At 44.7% G+C, this 2,392-nt stretch overlaps 1 protein-coding gene across 1 annotated transcript; it reads left to right on the top strand.

Annotated features, from left to right (window-relative positions):
• Positions 1-856: 856 nt before the first annotated feature.
• On the top strand, positions 857-2,146 carry LOC110675640 (spindle assembly abnormal protein 6 homolog). The gene is made up of 2 exons (XM_021841193.1): positions 857-1,360; positions 1,418-2,146. Exons 1-2 carry the CDS (start codon positions 902-904, stop codon positions 2,081-2,083), a joined length of 1,125 nt encoding a protein of 374 aa, XP_021696885.1. The 5' UTR covers positions 857-901; the 3' UTR covers positions 2,084-2,146.
• The last annotated feature ends 246 nt before the right edge of the window (positions 2,147-2,392 follow it).

Genomic DNA, 2,392 nt, shown 5'->3' with positions numbered 1-2,392 from the left:
TTCATGTTAGTGCTCGAGCGAAACAGGCTATTTCAATGCGTCGCTGGAGCACTAAAATGCAAAGCGCTCATGCACGGTAAAAAGAAGCAAGGTATTATACTCCGAAAAATGACATTTGGCAGTGACGTCATTCCTATCGCAAACTCGAACGAGTGCAAAAGAAAGCAAAGCCTGCTCTCCTTTACTATCCTCAAGGCCTCATGCTTGACGGTAGGAATGACGACGCATGTTTTGAAGGAAAATCGTTATTTACGCGTGAGAATAGCCTACCTTGTTGTGTCTACCGTGCGCTCAAGTTTAGTTTCAGTGACGTGAGAGTTGAGTGACATTGCAGCGATTATATTTTTCAGCATGGACCTATGCACGGGTTCACTATTTGACGTTTTAGCAGTGCCGTGTAATTTACGTGACCATGGCAACGAGTGAATTCGGCACCGCTCAAACGTCAAATGGACCAATGCACGCGGTCATTCGTTGACGTTTGAGCGGTGCCGTGTTATTTACGTGACCATGGTAACGAGTGAATTTGGCACCGCTCAAACGTCAAATTAGTGAACTTGTGCATCGGTCCATGGACCGATGCACGAGTTCACTAATTTGACGTTTGAGCGGTGCCGAATTCACGGGTTACCATGGCCACATAAATAACACGGCACCGCTCAAACGTCAAATAGTGAACTCGTGCATTGGTCCATGGACCGATGCACGAGTTCACTAATTTGACGTTTGAGCGGTGCCGAATTCACTCGTTGCCATGGTCACGTAAATAACACGGCACCGCTGAAAAGTCAAATAGTGAACCCGTGCATAGGTCCATTGCATCATTTACTTAAAGTTGTCAGTCATTAATCTCAGTAACCGCTTGCGAATTTCATCCACCTTCCTTCAAAAGTCCGTCGTAATGTCACACCGTCCTGTTTCCGCAAAAATTGATACGGGACTCCCGAAATCAGTTCGAGAACGACAAATCTCCAATCTCTCCAGAAAAAGTTCTCAAACCGTCGCAAATAAACCAACCAACGCTCGCGTATCTCTTCCCCAACGACCTAAAAGTGCCAGCCACTGTTGCGGGGCGACGGATTCCCCAGGCAAGCGTCCATGGTCCAACAGTGTGCTGATCGATAGCAAATTTCCAAATGGTTCCTGTTGCAAAAATGATGCCAATAAACCGAGTCCAAACCACAAATTGGGACACATTCCAGCCTACATCCGAAAAATGCGTTCTTCGTCGTCTTTTCAACAAGCAAGGATCGAAGATCGCCTCGAGGATGAATCTCCGCCGCCGCTTGTGCCTAGCGAGAAGGTTCTTCACTTTCCTGAAAGACGTCTTCTCAGACAGCGAACATTCAACCAGAAAGAGGTCTAGAAGCAAAACATTTGATTCCATACGGAAGCATTGACTTTAATTTCATTCCAGCATCAACAACTGGAAGAGGCACTGAAAGAACTGACGGAAGAAAAGAAAATGCTCGAAGCACAGAATCAGTGGCTCAAGGAAGAATCCGAATCGCGGCTGCAGATAATTGGCACGGAGAGCGAACGGAACAAGCAACTGGAAGCTCAAATTCGTGAAATGTCCGAAGCAATGGTTCGACTGCAAAGTGAGCAGAAAACTGTCAATGAAATCGATAGCGAGTCAAGTCCTTCTAGGGAAGAGCTTATGGAACGAGTTCATGGTCTTCAAGCGGAAAATGAATCTTTGAGGAAGGAGATGGAAGAGTTGCACATCCAGTCGTGCGAGGATATTATGAACCAAAAACAAGATCCTGAAAAGGAATCAAACGATCAAAGTGAATGCAAAACGATTGGATTATTACAACGAGACCTGGAGAAGTACCGCATGGCTCGTAAAAAGCTGAAGGAAATCATCCAAACGCTGATGGTGGAAAATCATCGTTTGCGATCATCGCTTGAGAATCACTGCATTGAAGGGTCGTTGAAGGAGGAATTGGTTGAGGTTGAACAACCCGTTAAAAATGACAATGAAGAAGAGGTTGTTCGAAGAGTGGACTTTTTCGAAGATCTTAGGAAGGAAAAACGGACGCAGCAGAAGCTAATCGAGGTGAAGAAATACAATTCGTAGGGTATTTATGTGAGAAACATTTTGTTGCTTAACATTATCAAAATTTGTGTGATCCTATCGAAATTTTCCTTTTTTTATTTACTCAGTTAACATTTCAACCGATAACACTGAATCAAAAATTTCATTGCTGCATCTCTCCATTTTCGTTTCTGCACCACGTAAGCCAAATCGTTGTGCACTTGGTCGGTAGCTCACTGCGCTTCACGCCTTCTTGTATTAACCGCATCCGAAGTATACAGCATCTTGCTCTCCGGCATTTCTGCAGCATGTCTTGTCCATAATATTCTTCCAGCTTTAACCACCAGCTAG

The sequence above is a fragment of the Aedes aegypti genome, chromosome 2 (genome assembly GCF_002204515.2).
Source record: "Aedes aegypti strain LVP_AGWG chromosome 2, AaegL5.0 Primary Assembly, whole genome shotgun sequence".
Lineage (NCBI taxonomy): Eukaryota > Metazoa > Arthropoda > Insecta > Diptera > Culicidae > Aedes > Aedes aegypti.
Note: the sequence above shows the minus strand (reverse complement) of the source record. Positions and strands in the feature narration are given on the sequence as shown.

What these genes read in the sequence shown, in the direction of transcription:
- LOC110675640 (XM_021841193.1), top strand. Translation starts at nt 902, where the DNA reads ATGTCACACCGTCCTGTTTCCGCAAAAATTGATACGGGACTCCCGAAA. An exon ending in GAACATTCAACCAGAAAGAG is followed by an intron (nt 1,361 to 1,417) that starts GTCTAGAAGCAA and finishes ATTTCATTCCAG; the next exon opens with CATCAACAACTGGAAGAGGC.